The sequence below is a fragment of the Drosophila grimshawi genome, unplaced genomic scaffold (genome assembly GCF_018153295.1).
Source record: "Drosophila grimshawi isolate 15287-2541.00 unplaced genomic scaffold, ASM1815329v1 contig_1377, whole genome shotgun sequence".
Lineage (NCBI taxonomy): Eukaryota > Metazoa > Arthropoda > Insecta > Diptera > Drosophilidae > Drosophila > Drosophila grimshawi.
Window position 1 is genome coordinate 13,172,910 of NW_025062900.1, and position 22,047 is coordinate 13,194,956.

General features: G+C 37.5%; 3 protein-coding genes across 3 annotated transcripts; 2 read left to right on the forward strand and 1 right to left on the reverse strand.

Moving 5' to 3' along the window:
• The first annotated feature begins 6,822 nt into the window (after positions 1–6,822).
• Positions 6,823–10,437, forward strand: LOC6561565 (protein toll). Its single transcript, XM_001988276.2, has 2 exons — positions 6,823–8,068; positions 8,725–10,437. The coding sequence occupies exons 1-2, from the start codon at positions 7,047–7,049 to the stop codon at positions 10,061–10,063; spliced, it is 2,361 nt and encodes a 786-aa protein (XP_001988312.1). The 5' UTR covers positions 6,823–7,046; the 3' UTR covers positions 10,064–10,437.
• A 2,428-nt stretch (positions 10,438–12,865) lies between these two features.
• On the forward strand, positions 12,866–14,384 carry LOC116805225 (fibrinogen-like protein 1). Its single transcript, XM_032735799.2, has 4 exons — positions 12,866–12,873; positions 12,986–13,067; positions 13,130–14,166; positions 14,225–14,384. Exons 1-4 carry the CDS (start codon positions 12,866–12,868, stop codon positions 14,343–14,345), a joined length of 1,248 nt encoding a protein of 415 aa, XP_032591690.1. The 3' UTR covers positions 14,346–14,384.
• A 1,870-nt stretch (positions 14,385–16,254) lies between these two features.
• LOC6562491 (very-long-chain (3R)-3-hydroxyacyl-CoA dehydratase 3) lies at positions 16,255–18,860 on the reverse strand. The gene is made up of 4 exons (XM_001988275.2): positions 18,493–18,860; positions 18,038–18,416; positions 17,567–17,912; positions 16,255–17,506 (listed from the first exon to the last, which is right to left on the reverse strand). The coding sequence occupies exons 1-4, from the start codon at positions 18,604–18,606 to the stop codon at positions 17,182–17,184; spliced, it is 1,164 nt and encodes a 387-aa protein (XP_001988311.1). The 5' UTR covers positions 18,607–18,860; the 3' UTR covers positions 16,255–17,181.
• Positions 18,861–22,047: the final 3,187 nt, after the last annotated feature.

Consider the following 22,047-nt stretch of genomic DNA (forward strand, 5'->3'; position numbering starts at 1 on the left):
ATATCATCTTACCAAGTTCACTGTATATTGAGCACAAATCGCACGATTTTTGCTTTATGCTTTGGATTGCTCGGGGCTTGCCATTATTTATTTGTATGAAGTTATACACAATAATGAAGAAAAATATAAAAGATGAATTCAAAACATTTTCGCAATAACAAATAACAGAGTTCGAAGTACATGCGAGTCAAATAAAACACATAGTGCAAGGGCACAAATAATTAGACCAAAATCCAAGACATTTTTATTTATTAGTTATGATCCCATTATTAATGTTCTGCAAAATAAATATTTATGGCTTGAGTCTGACCCGTTTAATTGCAACTTCCCACACGCACTGCTGCAGCAATGAATTTATTGCAATTAGACGCAGCTGCCGGCAATTCGATGCTGCTCTTCGGGTAAGAAGTGTTTCTCAAAATAAAAATTGTACAGTTCACTGAATCGAATGATGCAACTGACGCCGTTATTCAGCTATGGAATTTGCAGCATTATGGTACGCACTTGCTGCACCTTTTTACGTCTCATTAATTTCCACTAGCTTCAAATGCAACAACATGTGGCATGTGTGTGTGTGTGTGTGTGTGTGGCGGTGGATGTGTGTCTGCTCTTATAATTTATTGTATGTTTGTTTTACACTCGAGCGCATGCGAAATGGGCGACAATGGGGTGGTTGGGTTGGTGCGTCAGCGTCATTTGCATTTTTAGGGGCAAAGGGGGGGGGGAAGGGTGGTCGTGGGCGGTTGCGGCAACAACTAGCCACACGATAAATGCAGCCAGCAAATGCAACAATTTTGTAATGCAACTTTGCTGCTTATGCAAATAAAAGTGGCAACAGATGCAAAAGATGACTGAAAGCCATGCACACATCTCTCTGTGTGTGTCTGTGTGTGTGTGTTTGCGTGTGTATGTGTGTGAGGTGCACAGCTTATGTATGTGTGTGCCTTGCTCTTGACCAAACTTACATGATTTTTGCGCTGCACGTATTATGGCCCACAGTTTCAATGTTGGTGGCGCTGCATGACGAACAGTGGAGTGGATTCGCAGAATTCCACTTAACATTTAAAGTTGTTCTTTGCAGCCAATGTGATCTTAAAGTATTTTCTATAGGTTTTACCATAATATATACAGATGCATACTATATAAAAATACAAGCTGTGCGCAGCTCTACGTGAAACTTGGAATGTGCTGGGAGAATCGTTTTTTTTTTATGCATTTTTATTGTATATACCCTGTGTGCATTTGCTGCTCAGGGCATAATGAGATGGGGTATCGATAGTATATCATAGTATATAGAGTGGATAGTATTTGATAGGAATATTGGGAAATGATTGCTGAAAATCTTCATTTTTGCGGTGTGCAATAGAAAATACAACCTGTATTTGCAGGGTATCCCAAAGGCGTTCATTTTAGCATCTCTATTTTTTATTTTAGTTTATACTTTATGCGCTGTGTGCTGTCAAATTTGTTGCTTTATTTCGTGTCGCTTCATGGCCCGTTGCATTTGAACACTTGCGATGTCGCCTACATCTGCATTCAAAGTTGAGAGAAACTCAACAGCAGCTGGCATTTCAATTCAATCCTGCAGCGGATAGAGGCTAATGAAATATTTATTGAAATATTTAATACCCTACACCATACACATAAAAAATGTCCGAAAGAAACAATATTCTTTTTTGGAAGTATAATATTCTATTAGATACACATAATAGTATTTTAATAGAATATTGAAAATAGGCAAACGGAATCCAAGAATATTCTCGAAGTTACTCGAGGGGACCTTTAAAATATTTAAAGTTCACTACAGGGTATATGCTAGCTAGCAATCCTTATTTTGTACTATTTTTTATTTTATTTTTTAAGCAAGTGAATGCGATTGTGTGTGTGTTTGGTGTTGTGCGTGTCCTTGTCATGTTCAACGGCATGGGCAAGTCGACGCCCGTGTTCATAGACCCAAAAACACGCCCCCAAACAGCAGTTTCTGCTGCTTTTATAATGCGGTCTGTGTGCACCACAACAAAAAATATAAATAAAAAAAAATATATAAAAAATATAATGTCCGCTTATATAGCAAGCTTTGAACTGCAGTTGAGCGTTAAACTTAATGGTCTTTTCTACTTCTTAATTTAAAATAAACCGCTCAGGTTAAACATATCCATTTGTTGTACACACAGGTGCGTAAGTGATAAGAAAACATCATTAATAATGCCAGTATTCATTTAAGCTGGGAAACTATTATGCTAGGATTAACCGGTTAAATTCTTCTCGGATATTAGCATTTCTCCGAAACTCGACAATATCTAACAAATATTCTAAAATCCCGAAATGAACCACTTATTTTTCATTGTTTTTTGGATTTATATCCGAAACACTTAGCAATATTTACATTTTAGTCTGTTAATGGTTGAATTTTATGACGCCAACAAATTTTTAAGACTGTCAAAACTTTGCAATTCATAAGTATGTGAAAATATTTTTATTTTGCTGCCGGCGTGTGTATTTAACATCTTTCACATAACTGCAATGTGTGAAAATTTTCAAGAATGTTAAAACTAATGTCGCATTTCATGTTATGCAATTAATCTTACTAAACACATAGAGTGTTGACCGGCGATTTGGATAGCTGCGTTAGGGGTAACCAAGCGGCAAGCTGCAGGAAATGTTGACAACAATTTTTGCACAAAATGAGAACAGCGGCAGCAGAGCAACAAAATAGAAAGACAATCGGACGTCTAACAGGAGAGGATGATGAATGAAAGAAGATGAAAAAATATATACACACACACACTCACATGCTGGTAACATCCCTCCACTTATCCCCCACAAAATGAGAGACACATATGAAAGAGAAAAAACAAAAGACGGTCGTGCTACAGTCGCTATTTGTTGTGGCATTTTGACAATTTGGACAGCTGAGTAGTTGCAGGTTTGTGGCTAAGAAGTGTGCAGATATCTGCCAAGGAAAAAATACACCGACGGCGAATACTTAATTATTTCTCCAGCTAGCAAACTGCCATTTAGTGTCATGAAAAACTATGCTTCACAAGAAATACGAAAACCTTAGCAAAATGTGAACCATTTCTTACGAAGGGCGGGGACGAGAATCTGAAGATAAGAGAACAATGCATCGCTTAACATCATTTAAAAGGATTAGAAAAATTAGATGACTGAGATTAGAAAGAGTATTCAAACCGATGAATGGAAGTAACTGAATTGTGTAGCAGAAATGATGAAGGTAAGGAAACCGAATAAGATTTCAGAACAAAGTAGAGATGGAGACACAAAGGCTAAGGACATAGGTAGCAATGGCAATGGTGCAGAAAAAGGATAAACAAAATGTGGGAGCACAAAGGCGAAAAAATAACAAATTATTATGGTAATGGGAAAATATAACGGCCCGGGGAAATTATTTCAAGAAAATAAAATTCGAAAACTGAAAAGAGGAGATAATAAATTATTTTGACCAAATATAATAGCATCAACTTATTTTTCTTAGGAAATAAAACAAGAATGGAGAACAAATAATATATTAAATGTCGGGCCAAAGTTTTATAACATATATTATCCATTATGGATATGTTGCAATATTTAAAACTATTGCAACAGGTGGAAAATAAATTCAAATCAAAGCTTAAAGAAATCAAGTTTTTCGGTTGTATGTTAATATTATTTTATTCCCTCTCGCATATAGTTGCAATAACTTATATCTGTTGTGTGTGTTTTTTAGTCGCAAATTATGCTCTATAAAAACTTTTGCTTCCCAAAACTTAGTGTACCCCTCTGGCTGTTAATAAAACGAGCCACAGTCTGTTTGGGCCAAGTGTGCCACACAGATTTCGTTATGCAAATGCCGGTTGGGTTTGGTAAAGGCAATGAGGAGCGGTTGGAAGCCACATCAATCAGTCAGAGATTCAACCACTTAAAAGGACATTTCACATAAATGTCAACACTAAATTGCTGCATACCCAAAAAACACTCAGAGAAAGATAGAGATAGAGAGAGATATATTTATAGAGGGAGAGAAAGACACACACACCACTCAACTATTTGGCTAATTTATGTCTGTGCGTTGTCCTGGCACGTGGCAAGTTGCAAGTTGCAAGTCGTCGGCAACCGGCAGCTGGCAACTGTCAGCTAATGCAATTGTTATGACAGCTTAAGCCAGCAGCAGCAACCAACTACTCATCACCCCTTACCGCCAGCGTACCCAGCCACTATTGCGCATAAAATTTGGCATTGGGTGCAAACTGAGCCAAATGTAGTACATGGCAAATGAAATCAAAATATATACATAGCCATGACTAGACCCTAAACCCTATTGATAAATACGCAGCAAAAGCTATAATGAAAACAACCAATCAACAAATGAAAAGCATTTTCCTCGTTGCACTGCCAAACATTTTGTGGTCTTCCTATTCCTCTGTATCTCTTTGTGGTGCACTCGAAAAATCAAAGTAAATTAAATTTGACAGCATTGCAAACAAGATCAGCTTTTTGTTACAAATCAATAATGTGCAAGGCAACAACAGTCATTCAAGTACTTAAGGCAACCCACACCACAACTACAACACTTTACCCACTTAATAACATTTGCAACATTGCGTATAACCAATGTGGCAATTTGTATGCTGTCTCATATGTGTCCCACTAGATATTTAGGGCATGAAATCAGCACACACACAAAGCAACAAATGCTTTTGATAGCTCAAAAGTAACAAAGTTGTTTACTTTGCTATTTTGTGCTCTAATAAATTGTTGAGGGTAGAATTCTGACATTTGAAGTATTTCAGACAGCCTCGTGATGAGAGATAGCAAAATATTAATCTATAGTTTTAAATTAAATTTAAATTATTAAAAATATAATATGCTTCAGACATTTATTTTCGTAAGAAAATATCTTTAATTATATCATCAATGTTACTATGTTTGTATTACGGCTCAATGGAAAATACGAAAAAATTAGATTAGATTAATTTAAAGTATTCATTCATTTCTACGAGGTTCAATTATATTTATATTTTATACGTATTATAAATGCCTTAAGTAATTATTATAAGTGGCACCTGAACCACTTTTGTTAAGTTAAGTGCCACAATGCGAGTAAAACTCAATCAGGCGAAAAAGCTGATAAGTCGCAAAGTGCGACATGCGGCGTATGCTTAATTTGTCGCCCAGGGGGGTGGAAATAAAGGTGCCACACGCCTCTTAAATGCTGAGTAATTGAGCGTAAAATTGTGTAAAGGTCAGTTTTGTGGATGTGTGCAAAAAATTGCATAAGTTATTGTCATTGCATCGTTGTCGTTGCACTCCACATAATACCAATTATGGTGGGCTTTTGGCTCAGTTGTTTAAAAACTGATAATTAAGTTGCAAGCGTGAAAGCGAAAATGAATTATGAAAAACTTGTTTTTGGGTGCTCAACTTTGACGTGGCTGCCAGCACAATTTGCCAAAGTTTTACAAGGTCCTATTTCGGGGTGGGCTTTTCCGACGACGTCCTTGACAGGTTCAGGGTCAATCGTTATTCCAGCTATTTATATGATTGACTTGGCCTTATCGCAATTTATATTTGAGTACTCGTATTCGTATTCGTTCATGTGAGACACGTCTCACCTGTCCCCAGTCTCATACCCAGTCTTTATTCCTTGTCCGGTTCGTGTCGCTTTGTCTGAAGCTATTCATATATTGGGCGTGGGCCTGAGCACAACTGTCAGCGCTTAGGTTGTGTGTGGGTGTGTGTGGAAGTGAGGTGTGGCTTTAAGTTAAATATTGTGGTCGCCTTATTGATTATAGCTATGCATAATATTTAAAGCTGCTTTTTTGAGGTCAGTTGTACAATGAATTTGTAATGCAAACAGGTCGACTATGGGGATTGCTTTAATTTTTTATTTCAAAGATCTATGGCTAATGAAAACGGGAAGCTGGAACAGAGTTCAGATACTACTTCTATTTCATTATTTTGATGTGTTGTATATGTTTCAAGTATGTTAGACGATAGAAGCCAGTCTATATTTGTCTAATAGATAATAATCGAATGCTGATTGCTCATTTTGAATATGAAGTGACATTACTTGCGATAACAGTTCTTACCAGGCATTTTACTATGCTTATCATTTATTTGCGTTTCTCGAAAGTAGGCAACAATATTTCTCATAACAACTGAGTCATTAATGGGTGCCCTAAAATAGTTCCCCCGCTCTTTATTGACAAGCTCGCAAGTAACCAACGAATGTAAACAGAATATTTTGGTAAAGTGAGTGAATTTGATTTCTTTTCAAGTGGGCAATCGGAAAATAGAAAGGCAGAAGTCAATAGTACGTTAATTTGCTGTGGGAATGATAAGATATTCCTGATGAGAATCCGATTTGAATTGTTGATTATGGTCAAGTAATTGGAAAGATTGTGCGCAAAGTGCGAATTGCACTTGAAAGTGCTCGAAATGAGCAGGTGACACGAGAAACCCGATTAAATTTTAATTTATATCTTATTTATTATATAGACTAACTTCATATTACTGACTTAGAGAAAGCTGGCAATAATATTACTGAATTTGAAAAAGCTGCTATTTTACTTAAATTATTTTCAATACTGGCTACAAATTACATTACAATATATATTATGACTGATGAAGATAGTTTTATACATATTCTTCTTTGTATACTTCGAGACAAGAAATTATAAATGTTTCATTAACCATTGATTTTGTAAACAGAATCACTAGTTTTCATTCATTCATGAAAACTATTTTTGCAGCTCACGCAGCCGACTCGATGTATTTCGTTTGTATATATTGCATGTACGAGCCCATAGATATGCGTGTAAATGGAATTATGGGTATCACTGAAAAAGACCCTCCTAAGATACGGGGCATGCTGATAAGGTTGCTGAGACCCGAGCGAAATTTTCAAGTGTTTAGTCAGAGTTGAGGCGTTGAAGTTGCTTGAACCAAAAAGTCGACAGACAAACGTGAATGTAATTAAACGCGTGAATTAAATGCTTCAAACTAGTGAGTAGTGAGTGTGAGGTGGAGTGTGGAGTGTGGAGAACATGTTCTGCTATCGATATCTTATCGTAGCTTGTGCGATTGCGGGCGCAAGTGCTCAGATCATACCGCTGTCGAGCTATTGCCATAATGTGCACGAATGGTGCAGCTGTGAGCCACAGGCGAATCTGGTGAGAGTCTATTGCCGGGATGAGTATGCAATGATATTGCAGATTACGGATACGGGCACAAACATTTCCATGAGCTACTATTCCAATGGAGTCGTCCGTTGGCTGCCGCGCTTCAACGTCACTCAGGTGGCCAAGTTTGAATTCGATGCATACAATTACTGGTCGGAGACGTTCTTCAGAGATCTACTGAATGCGCTCGGGGTGCAACAGGTGCTCCGCATACACTTTCGTGATCGCAGCCTCGAAATCCAACCCACTGAGGATGCTTACGATCTCGCTGAGGATTCAGCTACCAAAAATGTGAGCAGCTGGATTTTTAGTTCAGTGCCGTCATTGGAATATTTCAAATACGAGAGCAGTCAGCAGGAGTTGAACGAATCCATTTTCCATGCCTTCGACAATTTGACAACACTGGAGCTGCGTCTGTCTGTGCGTCGGCTGCCTACGAAGCTCTTTTCCACCATCTCGCATAGCCTCCAAACGCTGTCCATTCGAAATCCGCACATGTTCACATTCGATCCAGCTCTGATGCAGGAGCTGCAGCAACTGCGCAATTTAAATCTGAAACTATCACAGCCACCTGAACACAAGTCCGATAAGCAGCAGCAACGTCTGTTCATCTCCATGCAGCAGCTGGAGCAGTTGCGCTTGTCGCGCGCCACAAATTACTTGAATGCCACAATGCTAAAGGGTAGCCTCAATCTGCGCATCATTGGCATCAATCATAACGCGGAGCTAAATGAACTGCCCGGCGAACTGTTTGCCGATCAGGTCAATCTCATGCAGCTGGATCTGTCACGCAATGCATTGACCAAGCTGCCAGCAGAGCTCTTTAATGGCCTGGTCAATCTGTCGCTCTTGGATCTATCCAGCAATAGGCTAACTAGTATATCAAGGTGGGTGCAAAGGATTTGTATTGATTAAATGATGGCACTATTCACTATACGAATAACTCAAGCTAAATGTGTGTCCATCTATCAAAGTCCCTTAGGTCTCATGGCTTACAGTGCTTAAGATATATTATTGATTTTTCGATATGAAACAAATCCGTTTTCTGTTGAATTACTATATAGCATATATCAAATGGTTTCTACTTTTGCAAGTAACCTTGAACAGTCTTAATACCCCAACATTTTTGTTGTAGCGCTCGGTATTAGTAGATAACGATGTTAAATATTATACATGTTATAAATTCTTTTATAGGTTTGCTGGTGGTATTCTCATTATATTCATACAAATATTAAGTATGATCTTATTAATCAAAAAAATCATTTTGATAACCTGTAGTTGAGGTTGAAAATATTTTTAAAATTAGTAATTATTGAAGATTCTTAAATTTTTCATTTAACTTCATTACATTTTTGTACTTATTGTATAAGGTTGAATAGCTTAGAAACTACGAAATTATATATTTTATGTAAAATTAGAAAAAAAAGCAAATTCAAAATTTAGTAGAATAAATATCTTTATAGGATTCTAGTTCAGTTGTGTCCTAGACTTGATTATTGAGTATAGAATCTTAAATATTTTACTAACCCACACTGTTTCACAGTGAACTTTTTACAACACTGACATCGTTAACGAAGCTGCTGCTGAATCATAACTCGCTGACTGCATTGGACCCGACCACATTTGGAAATGTGAACAGTCTGAACCTTATCGATATGCGTGACACACAATTTTATGGGATGCAGCTGTGGATGCCGTTCGAGGCGCTCGTCTGCACCAGCGAGGACGTCTGTCAGTACAAGTCGAAGCACTGGGAATGCGATCCGCAGTGCATCTGTTGGGTGCGTCGCGATACCCAGCAGCTCTTCGTGGATTGTCGCGGGGCAGCGCTTAAGGAATTGCCATTGCTGCCGCACACGACACTGGTGAATACAACGCTCAAGATGCAGAACAATAGCATTACTCAATTGCCGGATGCCAGCAAGATTGTGGGCTATGCCAATGTGAGCAAACTATTTCTGGCCGACAATCAGCTGAGCAGCTTGGATGGTCAGACGCAGCTGCCAAGCAAGCTGCATATTTTGGATGTGCGTCGCAATTGGATCACAGTCCTTGACCAGCAGTTCATCAACTATCTAAACAATAATACCATGAGCCTGGTCCTTGGTGGTAATCCGTTCAGGTGCGATTGTTCCGCTCTGCCCCTGTTGGGATTTGTACGTGCACAGCCGCAACGTGTCCATGATATATCAGACATTTACTGCATCAGTCGCCCGGATAAGCCATTTCAGCAGCTGGAGGTTTTCGAGCTGTGTCCCTCGTACGTTCTGCTCATTGGATGCATTATGGGTGGAATTGTGATTGTGGTTTGTTTGATCAGTGTTGTCTATCTGATCTATCAGCAGGAGGTCAAGATTTGGCTGTACAATCATAATTTCTGTCTGTGGTGGGTGTCCGAGGAGGAGCTGGACAAGGACAAAACGTACGATGCCTTCATATCCTATTCGCACAAGGACGAAGAACTAATTGCGCAATTGCTGCCCAAGCTTGAGAATGATCTGCACTCCTTTCGTGTGTGCCTCCATGGACGCGATTGGCTCATCGGCGATTGCATTCCCGAGCAAATTGTGCGCACGGTTAACGACTCGAAACGCGTCATCATTATCCTCTCACAGCACTTCCTTGAGTCCGTGTGGGCGCGAATGGAGTTTCGCATTGCCTACCAGGCAACGTTGCAGGATAAGCGCAAGCGCATCATCATTATCCTCTACAAGGAGCTGGAGCACTTTGAGGGCATCGATAGCGAACTGCGCGCCTACCTCAAGCTCAACACCTATCTCAAATGGGGAGATCCTTATTTCTGGAGTAAACTGCGATATGCCATGCCCCACAATCGACGCGTTCTCAAGGGACAGAAAAAGCATGCGGGTCCGCTTCTGTGATCTGTCCTTAAAGGATACTTATATGTTAATTTAATGGTGCGTGGCACTTATTTCACTGGAAAAAATTAAATTAAAATCGAATTCGCATTGTTGTAATTCATATTTAATATTGACCATGTTGCAGAATTCCAAAATAAGTATTAAACGCCTTTCGCTCAGAATAAAGATTCTCCTTTAAAGAGTCCTCAATGCACAATTCCAGTTAGTTGGAACTACAATTATTATTACGATTATTACAATTACAATTATAATACATATTCAATAAGAAAATCTTTTAGCGTTTTGTTTGTAAGGTAAGATTAGAAATCGGATTATAGATTCGAAAAAAACAAGATTTTTTGTAAGTGAAATTAAGAATATAAAATTGGAAGCTATTTAAAATTGTGTTTTTTCCCCGACTACGTTTTTCTTTATCACCTGCCTTATGGTTGTTTTATCTGAAATAGTTGTTGTTTAATTAACTTCAAAACGTATTCCTTTTTATACTGAAAAGCAGTTCCGAATATCAACTCTTATATTTTACATTTGATTTGAGTTTTTTTTAGTCAAATTCCAGTTGTCGTGAGAGTTGGCTAACAAGCCATAAATTTTATAATTTATCGCAGAAAACATTATTTTAGTGGCTGAGTTGCGACAAATTTAGTACATGATTTAAGATAATAAAAACTCTCTTTAATTTGAAAGCCTTGGAACGGCTTTATTCAAAATTAATTTTTGTATATTGTTGATTCAGCGATAGACAAAGAAAATAAAATCAATAGCTGCTAAGTTAACATATGAGCCTTTAATTACAATAAACAATGAGCATATATACTGTTATATATATATGTATGTATCTATATATGATAATCATTTGAGCGCAGCCACTTTATATTGTCATTTAACCAAACAGCTATTTAGACTTATATTGCTTTCCGTTCAATAAACTAACTTAAATATTTATTCAGCCACATGCTCCACAACGGGCCTAACGCCAACGTCAGACTCTAATTATCCACTTCAGTAATTGTGGTGGCCTTCGCTAGGGCGTCAGGAAGTAGTGCGGGTCGGGTGCTAGAAGAGCACGAGAGCCCAAGCGAATGCCCATGGCAAATGCTGGCCAATTTTCACCCAGCTAGTGAATAAAGAAAATAATAAAGAAAAGTAAAACAAAAAAATGAAAAAAGAAATTTGGCAAATTTCGCTTTTACTCAGTCAGCCCTTCTGGCCGCAATTGCTTGGCCTTTTGTGTGAGTGGTTAAGTGGGTCTTGAAGATTCATAGCCCACCCGCCGCCAAAAGATTTGTGGGCGTTTGAAAGTGTCATAAAGCAAAAGGCATTGAGGCTAAGACAAATACACAGTTTAAACTCTCAAATTAGGATGTAATATTATATTTCATATTGACATAGTTTAGCATATCTTTTATGGCCACGTAAATTATGCTTGCATTTTGTTTTAATTATTGAAAGTGTAAAATGATTAATAAATAACATTTGCGCTCATTACATGAAGTTTAATTAATTATGTGCTTAATACTTTACAAATTTACCCATTCATGGAGCTTCATCAGTGCAGCTACATGAAAACAAGCATCCATGTTTTTTTTTTTTTAAGTTATGGCAAGCTCAAAGAGTCGAAGGAGTAAATGGAAATTGATTGCAGGACTGACACTTTGCTTGTACCGCAGCGGCAATCATTTCAGCTCATTTTTCATGTATACCCATATACGGCTGTCGGTCCGTTCGTTCGACTGTCCGGCGTAGTTATCAGAAGCATCTGTTTGCAGCTGCTCTTCATTTATCATAAGTTTCGAAAGGGAACTATAAAAATCTGCTTGTAGCTGCTGTAGCTTTTTTCAGACATTTGCCCCATGCCTCCAAAAGTATACGACCGAACGTGACCTGCTCGGGCGTATACTATTTGCGAGACTGTAGCCGATGACCCAAAACAGTTGCCAATAAACGGCCAAACGTCGAGTATGCACGACACACAAGGGATTTAAGCCGACATTATAAGTTTATATATACAAAAGTGTGGACGGGTAGATGTGTGGGGTTGTCTATATATGTATTTTTGTGTGTGGGTGTGTCCCTTACTCACACCGACCACACACACACACACACACTCACGACATAATAAGGCATCGACAGCGTTTCATTTGAGACATTCAGCTAGCCACACACAAAACATAATAAACGAGCATGAAAGCGTATATGAGAGTATATATATATACATATGTACATATATATATACATAGATTCGATATTATTTGCTGACGACTGCAATTGTCTGTGCTGGCTGCAGTTGCATTTGATTGCATTTGATTCAATTGCCGGTTCTCACAATTTGTGTGGGTTTCATTTATCCTTTAGAAACCGAATGTTATTGGCTGGGTTAAATTTATAGTCAGCCTGCATCTGTTACACCACAAAAATATAAAATCAAACCTACAGTTTAATAGAATTTCATTTGATGCAATTGATTTTTTCCACATTTATTTATCAATTGAAAATAACATTAAACGGATTTGTTTTTAAATATTTTGTACCCAATATATACAATTTATATACAATGAAATCAAACTTAATTGATATTGTATTGAAATAATACATTGACGTGTTGGCAAGGTTTATTAGTGAGACTTGGCTTTAATTGCTGCCAATTGCTTGCATCATTTTTACCAGCTTCAAATGCTAAATATATAAAATGTAAGATATTATAAATAAATGACTCGGCGAAGATATTCGAGCGATCAGTTTCAATGTGCAACTGATAACCGTGAATCTTGTCTGACGTGGTCCAATGTATTTGTTGATAACAAAATGCCAAAGTTCAAGAATCGAGATTAACCGCTATAGCTTTGTGCTTACATTTAATTTAATTAACAATTTGTTCTAGAAGCGAGCGTTCAGCAAATTATAAAATATGACAATATATTTGAGCATTTTCAATTTCATTTTGCTGATTTGTGTTTTCATAGAAGTGAGCGAACAAACAATACAGCTTGACAAAGACCAACATACTGTAAGCCTAACGTATACATTATAAAGTTTAATTATATTGATGCCAGATAATAAATTGTACAGCTTTGCGTGGATTCTCGAAAAAATGATGAAAAATGCGGTGCGCATTGCTACAAAGTAGTGAAGCCTCTTTTACAATATGCTGTCCTGGTAAAATCGAAGGAAAAACAGTTCGATGAATCACTGATTAAAGTACATGATCTAGAAACGACTGTAAAACATTTGGAGACGACTATTAAGGATAAGGAAATCCAATTGGAATTGCAACTGGAACTGAGCAATGCCTATAAGAAAAATAATGAAATTAAAGACGAGCTATTAATCGAAAAGAATAAGCAATTGCTGGAATTACAGACGCAGATCGAACGCCTAAAACTGAATCAGATCTCAGAAGCACAAGCTAAGATCCTAAATCAATTGAAATTGGAAGAACAAGTTGAGATCTTCGATCGAGGTAACGTCCTACAGAACGATAAGAATCAATTGCAAATAGATAACTTAAATTCCGCTTTTGTAAATAACGATATCAGAGCAAATCTTAATGCTGCGAAAATCGATAATCTGGAAGAAAATCATGATTTCATAATTGATAAATATCTGGGTAGCAATTGTCTAGGAAAGTTGAGCGATGTTTACCTGTTCAAGGTGCCTGGCATAAAACACTTTGCGGTGCCCTGCGATTCGAGTCTGGCTGGTTCCGCTGGTTGGACAGTGATTCACCGTCGTCAAGATGGCACCGAAAACTTTAACCGCAATTGGGCAGATTATCGCTCTGGTTTCGGCAATTTGCGTGGAGAGTTCTTCATTGGACTCGAAAAACTGCACTTACTAACTAAATCACAGCCACATGAATTGTACATTTATCTGAATGATTTCAATAATAACACTCGCTATGCACGATATAGTAACTTCCTTATTGGCAAAGAAACCAATTCGTATGAACTTGAAAGCTTAGGTGAATATTCTGGTACTGCGGATGATGCCTTATTGCAGCACCTGAATAGTAAATTTTCCACACCTGATCGATCCGTTGAAAAGCCACTGAATTGTGCGGAAATTTATAAATCTGGCTGGTGGTTCAATAGTGGATGTTATCTCTGGTAAACCAATGACAATGCAACTAAATACGATCTCATTTTTAATGTTATGTTTTTTTAGTAATCTTAATGGACTCTATAATACACGGAATGTTGACAATTCAAATGCAATTGAATGGAGAACTTGGCATTTTAAACCACTTAAGTTTGTACAAATGATGATCAGACCCAAAACTAATTAAATTTGTAAAAACACAAAATGGACTTCTTCTCCAAATAAAATTGCATACTTCATGTTATTTTCCCAGCTCTGTTTTATTTCCAGTACCCTGGGGTCACTGTAAAAATATATAAATATTAATCTTGAAATGGCTTAGGAGACTTTGTCAAATTTGTCAAGACAACTAATGTGCTGAGTTTCATACCGAAAGTTATTAAGCAAAAATACAAATAATCTCATTTTGAATATCATAACAAATTGGAAATTGGAATCGATTTAATGACCGACTTACTTATAATAAGAGCAATAAATTAATAAATTATTATTGACCACTAATGAGATATATTACTAAACAAATCGAAGTTTAGATTGCCAGATATACATACGATAGCCACAAATAGAATTCAATTACGTTATGTAACCATGGCGAATCCAATTAGGTGTGCATTCAAAAATACTATATAGTATTATCGATATGAAAAATCATCCTATTCTAGCCCAGTTAACGATTATGCAAAGTTGCTGCACTTAATCGAAATTCGGGGCACTGCAACATCACGTAATTTAGAATTACGTCGGAAGTCCAACTGGTCAGTTGGGACGCTCCTGATAGGTGCAATAGGAACTCGAACCGTAGTGAAAAGTAAATTAAAATCTAAACCAACTGCTGACGGCTGCAATCGCCGCAATTGCCGTAAATTCCCGCCATCTGCCATCGGACATCGGACATTAATCCACGCATTTGTCTTTGATATCACAAATAGTAGTTCTCAATGTCAACAAAAAGGAAACCAAAAAAAAAGAAAATTAATCGCTCAAACCACACACACCTCTTTTACCCACTTTGTGTGGCACATTAATCAAAAACTCATTTTGGGTGGCCAAGCGCTCCTTCCGGCTGAGGCCTAGTCAGTGCTTTCAGTCCGCAGACCCAAGTGATTAGTTGTGCGTTGTGTCCGCTGCAGTTCAGTTCAGTTCGGTTTGGATCGGTTGGTTTTTGCCCAGATGCGCTTGCAAATTGCATTGAATTATTCATTTTTGGACCAGTGCAGACGATTTGCCTGCCTTAATACTCTATTCCCAACGGCAGAGAAGAGTACAATGTGTAGATGAATATCAGTATTATAGTTATCGCTAGTGGTACAGTGGTAACTTCCCGAGCTATTCTAATCTACATATTATTCGAAGTATGGCATTTAAAAAAGCTTAATTTTCTTATTTCAATTCTCAATTATCAATTTTCCATAGCTTAACATTCGGGATATACAATTTCAGACTTTGAATTGCTTGAGCGATGAAATCATATATAGCTTGTCACCTATATCCAAATTATCTTATAAATGTCTTTCGAATCTATTTTGGGAACAGAGTATCTTCCGTTCTGTAGTTGCCGACTGCTAATTTTTTGAGCAAGTCCTTTACTTTTTTTGGGGTATAAATTTGCAGCGTGAATTTGACAGGCGGGCGTGGTAGATGTTGGGCGTGTTGGCAACAGCACTCTGGCAATTAATAGCGCCACTCGTGGCATTTATCTTCAGTGGCAGCCGAAATTCGTTGCACTTGCCGCACTCGCTACGTCTTGAACATGAAAATAAGCGCCAACACAAAATAAATTGATTGACACCTCGAACAAAAGCAATTTATTGAAGACCCAAAATACACACGAGTTCATTCATTATTGAGTGGTAATTCCCCAAACATTATGAGCGACCAAACGTATATCAAATAACAAACAATTGTGCACGCAGTGGGGTAACCTAAGCCAAAGTCAGTTAACAGTTCGAGTGGATCGAGTGGTTCGAGCAGAAGGGGCAACGGCAACCACTTGTCTAACGCTCGAGTGCAAATTGGATTAGCCAGCCACAGAAGAAAACAAGCCAGAATAATATCGGAAATGCTGGAGAGAATGTTGAAGCTGAATGCTCGTGATCTGTTGGTATGTGAATGTTCAATATATTTTTTAAATCCAATTAATTTAGATTATAGATGGTATTAGAATTCAGTCAATGAATATTGGTAACACACTGAGGAGTTTGACACAACACCCTTTGTAAATAATATGTATCTGTCTGATTCCGTCTACATTTTTATGGAGCGTTGTCCAAGTGAACCGAATCAAAAATTGTATGATCTGTACACAATTATTTTTTATACAAATGTCTGTTCTTACAATTTTTTATTTACAGTACTTGTCAATCTGATATCAAGTGTCAACAAAAAATTCTAAAAAATTATTTAAGCTTGCCTTTTACTACCCCTCAACACAAACATACATAGGGGAACACAATTAAATGTAGATTAAGCGACAATTTAAGTGCATGTAAACACTATGTATGCAAATACCATTTAAGTAGAGGTTTACTTATTAAATCAGTAACCGCACCGAATAAACAAAATGATCAATATGTGGCGTAAATAATAAATGACTATGCCATATATAACAAATAATAAAATGAAAATTATTATAGCCTAGCATTATCCATGATCATCATGACAAAAAAGTCTTTATAAGATTTTCCGGATATTTTAAACGTCTATTGATACTCTTATTTCATATTCGATTTGTTTTCAAAGAAAGTGAAAGAGATTTTATTGATATCAATAAATTGAAAGTATGTCAAATCTTATTAAATTACATTTTTTTTAATGCAAACTGCGTGAATTTAAATCTTTGACTGTGCATTTGTTATACATATTAACTAGGTATTTAAACTTGTCATTGTATTTTTATGTCATCTTGAATCGGCTTCAACGAAAACAATTGAGCGAAAATTTGAAAAACAAAAAACGTAACATTTTTGGGGGACTAGTGTGTAAACATAGATAATGGAATCTTTCTTAAGATCATTGGGTGATTCTTAGTTTAGTTTCGATTTGGAGCGACCGCGACCCAGCTTCTTGGCGCGCAGCTTGGACATGTGCGACATGACCAAATAGCTGCCCGGCAGAGCGAGAAGCAACAGATACACTTTCACAAACATAACCATGTCAAAGGTCGAGTTCCATTTGTTGGGCATATCAACGCTAAAGCGTTTCGTTTGCTCCAGGTAGGGTATGCTGCGCAGCAGTATAACTCCCTCGCAGATAATGCCCATCGGATAGAGCGGAATCCAAATAGTGTAGCGCAGCCAGGTGAGTAAGCCGTTCTCCCGTTTTAACAGCTGGCTAACATAGTAGGGATACCTATGGAGCCAAGGAAAATGTGAGTTGCTGTTAAATTTGAGATGAAGATTACGCACTCACCGCACCAGTTCCACTAGTGACCATATAATGAATACATAGAAGACCACTGGCTTGGCATGCATGCGCGGCTCCATTTCGATCATTAGGAAGAGTATAAAGTTGCGCCCGGAGATTTGAAAGAACGGCACCAACGGGCTGCCCTTAGAGTAGCCAAATAGTGGATGCATTACCTCCATATATTGCATCAGTTGTACAAACTTAAATGATGTGCCGACATACTCGTACGTATGCTTTATGCTAGCAGGTCCGTCCCGGATATAGAGCACGCCCATGATGATCAGAATGTGCAGATAACCAACAAACATGGCCAGATTGTAGATGACCAAATAAACCTTCTTGGCATTTTCTGTAAAGTGAGAATTACGTGAAAAGGTAACCCACTTGATGCTTAAACTGTATTTGAAGTGTCTACAAATGGTTGTTACGACAATTTGAAGTAACAACGGGGTAACTCCCCGTTTAAATGCTCACCCCGAATATAACCGATTTCCTGCTTCTGGAGATTGTTATATTCATCTACATAATCCTCGCGCACATCCCGCACATCGCGCCTTTCTCGATCTTCGCCCGGCGGCTCGTTAATCTCACCATCGTCTTCGGTACGCCAACGATCGAAGTCAACCCGAAGCCAATGTGGTTTCTGTGGCGTTGCCACCAGACGCTCCCACCAACCCGGATACGTTTTGTTTATGACCAGCTCAATCTTGTGGTCTGTCACAGTAAGTGCGGGGTTCTCATCATCGACCTCCTGATAGAAATGCATCTGAAACTTGTATGCATTCCGACCGCGTGCTCCAACACCATTGGCTCGGAACGACAGCGTTGTGGGGGTGAAATCCGCAATGACGCCCTGAAAGAACATTTTGGATGCTGTTTAGAATTTATCGATTTTTCGCTATAAGCGACATATTTTTACTTGAACTCACTTGTGCATCTTTGAGGTCCACCTTCAGCAATAGCGTGTACTTGGTTTGCGACCAATACACAAATGGACTTAACTTGGTGGATATCATTGGACTTGCATTAGACAAGGGTGACATTTTTTCTTTCTTTTTTAATGCGTGGGTTTTGCCGACTTTTGCCGGACTTTGAATAGCAAAATGTTATAAGCTTGATATTTAGTAGCTTAAGCTTTTGCTTGCAACGACAGCAACATTAATTTACAAGTCATTTTCAACAGGCAAACGCTTTTATTAATTTATCAATTTTTTTTTGCGATTGCAAAACGTCAAACAAGTGATTTTTTCAGCGCACAACTTGTAATTGTTTAGCATGCGCAGGAATATACAACATTGTCAGCCTTGTCGATAGTTTCTGCTCATTTCGATTACAAAAAGTCAGCTGTGACTGTGCATACACTTAGCAGCTGACTGCTACGGCACTCGCAGCTATGCAGCAACTGATTTACACAATTGGGCGCCAATATTCAAAAATTTGATAACGTCTTTCGTTGAGTAAGGTAAATATATAAATATATTTTAATGGTTTATCATGCAATATTATATTTTAAAAAATTATAAATTGCAATATATATATATATATATATGTATATATATAATTTGGGAATCATAATCTTGTTCCACTTAAATTTTTCATAAATTATATTTTTGGCCACTCTATCTTGTGTGTGTGCGGGCGTCTGTGTGAGTGTGTTTGGGAGGGTGTCTATAAGTGGTTTTGGGTCAGTTTGATTTATGAGGCTCAGTCGGAAGCCGGCAAACAACATGACTGAACAGCTGAAGGCATTTTCTGTTGCGGCCAGCTGCTCAAATTTTATATCTGGTTGTTTTTTTTTTTTGTGTTTTTGGTTTTGTGCTTTTCATATCCTTCCGCCGTTTACTTCCTTCCTAGCGCTCAAACAAAAGGAGAAAACATTGGCAAAAATGTTTTGCAATTCGACAGCATCGAACAATGGAGCATACGTGTTATCAGACTTTAGGCTTAGAAACTGATTTAGTTCTTGCTAATCCCTCTCTCTCTCTCTCTTTCGCCCTTTATATGCGAACTTTTTACTTTGCAGGCATCACAACGCACATCTAATTCTCATCTAGTTTATGCACACACAAAAACAGTAACAACAATAAAATGTTGCGTTTTCTCAAGAACCGTTAGATATGGAACAGTCTGCACGCCGACCCCCCCAATCTATCTGTCCAACTGCCTATATAGCGCCATATATGCATATACATATATACACGTCAGTGAGTACGTGTGTGTGCTCACTATAATGACGTCATGCTGTTGGTGTAGCTCGCTGAGCGCCTAAAATGTCGTAGGAAAGGTAAGTGAAATATATATACATAAATATACAATAAATATATAATTGACGACAAAACATCCTATCAATTGCAAAGTTCTCAATGTAATCCCCAGAATGAATTAATAATAATAACGTTGATTAATACTGATTCCCATTTATTATTTAAACTATTTCTTTGAGACCTTGTAGCACATTATATATTGCAGATTTTTTACAAATTCCTTTATTGACGGATTATAATTATTTAACATTGCGTATACGTTTTTGAGGGTTTTTGACCTTGTGCAGAGTCATTGTTAATGACGTAGCTGGCAACTGAGCGATACGTTAACATGACAGTTACAGTTTGTTAGTTAGACTCAAAGTCGAGCAAAGTGAAAGCTTGGCTAATTTCCGCCCAACATTTTTTTAGTTATTTCAATTTTTGTTTTTCTCGTTGATATTGCTTTTGTTATTGTTGTCGTTGTTAACTTGTAAAGGTCAAGTAAACAAGTTGCTTAGCAAGAGGTAAATTGGTTGCAGTGTATGGGTTATGGTTGTTGTTCTTGTGCATGTATGTGTATGTGCACATTCATACATACATTCATATGTGTGCCTGCGTGTCAAATTATAATTGTCGGTCTGAGCATATCAGTAAATAAAAAGGACAGCAACGGTTAAAAAATATATCTTAAAATCGGTGCAAATTTGTTAAATAGTTCACAAAACTTATAAGACTTTAATTATTTATGAATTTATCTTAATTTTGACAAATTTTAGAGATTTCACTTAGATTACTTTATCTTGTATTTAAAACTGTGTATCTCTAGATTCCTGTTTCATCGATACCAATGAGAAAGTTTCTGTATTGTTCAACTCATGTATTATTTTTCAAATCCTGTATAAATAAATATGCAATAAATATACAATTCGTGTTTATAAAGTCCGATGCAGAACTCTCCGTGCACATTGCCGAATCCAATTCCAGTTGTTGTATAAGTTTTCGGTGCCACGTTGACGACGCTAAATCAACCAAGCCAAGGCAGTGCCGAATTATAGGGTAACGAAATTAAATCAGATACTTCAAACTCGTGAACATCTGCCGCTTTACCAACACAGCCTGGTGGTTCTGTTAGCTCTTCTACTATAATTTTGCATTCCAATATTTTATATGCAGCTTTCTGACTTTGCCTGCCTTTTTTAAGATTTGAGAAGTTGTATTCGATATGTCAGCATGTTTTCCCGAATATGAGATTTTAATTTACCAATTTCTTCTTGACAAAGAATCTCTTGATTCTAATATGCAGAATGTTTTTTCAAAGTTCAATGTTATTGAATGCTGATTTTCACATATTATATGTTAAGTAAGTGTAAGGGAATTCGGTTTATAAGAGTTTGAGACTGTAAATAAAAATGTAAAAAAAAAAATGAATTCAATAGAATAGCTGAAAAATGTATTACATACTTATATATACACATTTATTATAGGGCATCTGCCAGTCGTAACTTGACTGTAACTTGTCAACTTTTTTTTCTTTCCTAATTTTATTATAACAACAAAAATGATATTTGCGGTATGTTTTCCGCTTGTTTGTAAGTGTATCTCTTTTTTGTTATTGTTGTTTTTATTAAATGTCTTGCGCACGTGTTGGTAAACTAATACAAACACACTGTCGCCAGGACACACACACACACACAAACAAAGAGACACAGACACAGCTGGCAGACAGTAGCGTCGGGCATTAATATTAACGTTAAAGCAACAACAAAACAACATCAACAAAAGTCTCATCAAACATGCAGCGTTTAATACGCAAACACACACACACACAACCGACCACAGTCAGAGAGCGAAAGAGATAGTATTACAGTAGTCACTCGCAAACTAGAATGATTCGGTTTCATAGTTCATTCATTTTTGCAAATATAAAAATCAACATTTCGAATTTGTTCTTGGTCCATAAAAAAAATAAAAACATTGTAAATAAATAATTTGAAAATCTTTTTAAGTTTTCGACCATTTTCATTCTGCAACAGAGTCCACTGTAGTGTCTCTGTATGCGGTTGTGTGTGTGTGAGTTCTAGAGCGAGATGGAGCTTGTTGACATGTGCTTTTGGCTGGCTTTTCCGGTGCGTTTCAGTGTCGCTGCCATGCTTTTCCGACGCGACGCTTTTCAGTTGGCGGCGAGCGTTTTCTTCGATCAAAACGCGAGCAGCCACGCGGCTGCTTTTGATTTTGGGA

Excerpts from the sequence above, each read along its gene's own strand:
- LOC116805225 (XM_032735799.2), top strand. Across the intron at positions 13,068-13,129 it reads TTGACAAAGACCAACATACT|CTTTGCGTGGATTCTCGAAA; the intron begins GTAAGCCTAACG and ends TAAATTGTACAG. Across the intron at positions 14,167-14,224 it reads AATAGTGGATGTTATCTCTG|TAATCTTAATGGACTCTATA; the intron begins GTAAACCAATGA and ends ATGTTTTTTTAG.
- LOC6562491 (XM_001988275.2), bottom strand. The coding sequence starts at position 18,606 with ATGTCACCCTTGTCTAATGCAAGTCCAATGATATCCACCAAGTTAAGT. Across the intron at positions 18,417-18,492 it reads TGGACCTCAAAGATGCACAA|GGCGTCATTGCGGATTTCAC; the intron begins GTGAGTTCAAGT and ends ATGTTCTTTCAG. Across the intron at positions 17,913-18,037 it reads GGAAATCGGTTATATTCGGG|AAAATGCCAAGAAGGTTTAT; the intron begins GTGAGCATTTAA and ends CTCACTTTACAG.
- LOC6561565 (XM_001988276.2), top strand. The coding sequence starts at position 7,047 with ATGTTCTGCTATCGATATCTTATCGTAGCTTGTGCGATTGCGGGCGCA. Across the intron at positions 8,069-8,724 it reads AGGCTAACTAGTATATCAAG|TGAACTTTTTACAACACTGA; the intron begins GTGGGTGCAAAG and ends ACTGTTTCACAG.